The following is a 2,500-nucleotide window of genomic DNA, read 5'->3' on the forward strand; positions in this document are numbered from 1 at the left end:
TGTAAACACAGTCAATAACACTTCCTTATAGCCTGGTGGTAACATAGAAGTAATCCTATTAACCTAACTGTGTTCAGGACTGTGTACATCATCTGTCTCTGTCCTACATGTTCCGCCCATCCAGCTGGAGCACTTTTTATTTGTTTGGAATGTGGAATGAAATGGAATTTTTTGTCTACACTGCTTGGCAAATGTTTTGTACGTTTATGATTAACTTGATGTCCTCTGTGTAAATTGACAGTGTCTTCTTGATGCACTAATGCTTGTAGTCCTGTAGGTCTCACCAGCTCACAGACTCCCCCGTTTCAGTGCTCTTAAATCAACTACGTCTCCCATAATCCAATTCCATTGATGTGGATTCTATAGTGCATTATTTTCTTCTTTGTCCTTCAGGGTCAAATGGCCATGAATGGGAGTTCTACCCATGCAAGCAGCCCACCAAGTGTCCCCCAGAGGCCCTTCTCTCCTCCAGCCTACCCTCCTCCTCCCCCCACACTCAGCCCAGGCATGATGCGGGTCCAGCAGAGCCGCAGCTCAGGTGAGCCTGGGTGGGCGAGCGGCTTGCCATTCTCATCCCCACTCTCTCACAGCAGTATCTGTAACTAGGAGCTAATGGAAAAGCGAATCGCATGGGGCTCTGTTATGGATGCACCCAACCAGCAGCCCTGTGTCATTTGTCTCTTTTAATCATATGTACCCTCACTGTTTTGAACTGATTTCATATATGTCTTTGGTTACATCAGTAGGTAATTGATAGGATCAGAAATCAATACAATATTCAGTGAAAAACAGGGGAATCACAGGATTTCCCTTAGTGAAATACCCTGGCCTTCAGCATATCCATGCATATCCATCAAATGAAATGTACTTTAGTGAGCCTGTCAGGGCCAGCCGAGCGAGTCCAGGTGATTATTGTTGTTTATGACGAGCAATCAGACTGAGTGCGAAACCCTGCCAAGTTCCATTGAAAAGCGCATCACTTCCTGTGTTCTTGTTATTGATCCCTCTGATCTTTATTGCTTCTTAGTAATGGACTTGTGAGGCACATGCCTTGTTAGAGAGGGGGATTATTGGCAAGGAGAACATTCTTGGGATATGTACACTGTATTCGTACCCATTTGCAGACCAACTTAATCGATAGCTGAGCACAGCTGGAGATGAGGGTGGCATCTGGCTGATTGACTGTAGAAAGTGTGGCTGCTAATCACTCACAGAGTCATCTAAATCTTAACTGATGTAAGCCTGAGGTCTATAGTTCATTGTCAATTCTGCTCTATAGGATAGACTGCAATTTCCCTATTCTAGGTACTTTTCCTATTCCCTATTCTAGGTGCAATTTCCCTATTCTAGGACAACATTTGTCCCAGGAAAAGATTCTGATTTTATGTTTTCTTTTTTGCTTTTTGCAACATAGTGTCAGGACAATCTTTCTCTCGCTAAAGCAGTGTGCTTTGTCAATTGGTGTACCTAGTGTGATGGCTCTGACGCTAAAGCTAGTGTTGCCTTGACCCCTGAGCGCCCTTCTGTGTGTTCCGTGTGAGTAGAGTTGCTCTGTCTGGGCCCGTGAGAGGTCAGGACGGGCCAGTGCTGCGCCAGCGCTTCTGTCCGTCCCCATCATGGGGCTCCAGGAGACAGGTGTCTCCACTCTGCTGTCCTCTGCTTAGGCCCCCCTGCACTCTCTCCCTCCCAGACAGTACAAACACGTCTGCAGCTTTGTCTGGCATTTCTCAGCTTTGTCCAGAGTATTTCCTCATATTCTGTCCGTCTTTCCCTTTTTCCTCTGTGTTCAATCTGTCTTCCTCCATCTCCTTCTCTCCATCATGTCTTTCCTCATTCCCCCCCCCCACATACACACATACTTTCTCTCTCACCTCTCTCTGCCTCTCTCTCTCTTTCTTACCTCTCTTTCTCTCTCTCTCTCTCTCTCTTTCTCTCTCTCTCTCTTTCTTACCTCTCTGTCTCTTGCTCTCTCTTTCTTTCTTACCTCTCTCTCTCCCTCTCTCTCTCTCTCTCTCTCTCTCTCTCTCTCTCTCTCCTGCAGAATCATCTGAGTCTGTAATGCGTGAGTCAGTGGTGACGGGTCAGACCACAGTCAGCAGCACAGTGCCCATCGCTCGCTTCTCCGAGGAAGAGAAGAAGGTGTCCGTCATCAAAGCGCCACACTACGAGGGCATCGGCCCTGTGGATGAGTCGGGAATCCCCATCGCCATCCGAACGGTGAGAGTGCCAGCCGGGCATCTGCTAGACACATGTTGAATGACCTGATAGTCTCCATCTCCTGTCTTGCTTTACCTGCCACCAAAGGCATGCCCTGGTACTTCCCATTGTCTTGGATTATACAGCATCTCCTCTCTGAAGTGCCTACAGAAAAGACCATGTGTGTGTGTGTGGTGTGAATATGTACACTAGGGCAGATTCTTTGTAGAGTTGGTCAGCTGGATGGCAGGGATAGCCGCAGGCACTCTGTCCTTTTTTGCCCTTTTTGTGTGTTGGGTTTGTA

The 2,500-nt window shown here is 47.3% G+C and overlaps 1 protein-coding gene across 1 annotated transcript in view; it reads left to right on the forward strand.

Annotated features, from left to right (window-relative positions):
* The window catches only part of sorbs2a (sorbin and SH3 domain containing 2a), a 79,836-nt gene that overhangs the window by 45,438 nt on the left and 31,898 nt on the right, over positions 1-2,500 (forward strand). The window contains 2 exon segments of the mRNA XM_042056631.1: positions 394-538; positions 2,042-2,217. Of these exon segments, the coding sequence (XP_041912565.1) occupies positions 394-538; positions 2,042-2,217 (321 nt within the window).

The sequence above is a fragment of the Alosa sapidissima genome, chromosome 1 (genome assembly GCF_018492685.1).
Source record: "Alosa sapidissima isolate fAloSap1 chromosome 1, fAloSap1.pri, whole genome shotgun sequence".
In the NCBI taxonomy this organism is placed as follows: Eukaryota; Metazoa; Chordata; class Actinopteri; order Clupeiformes; family Clupeidae; genus Alosa; species Alosa sapidissima.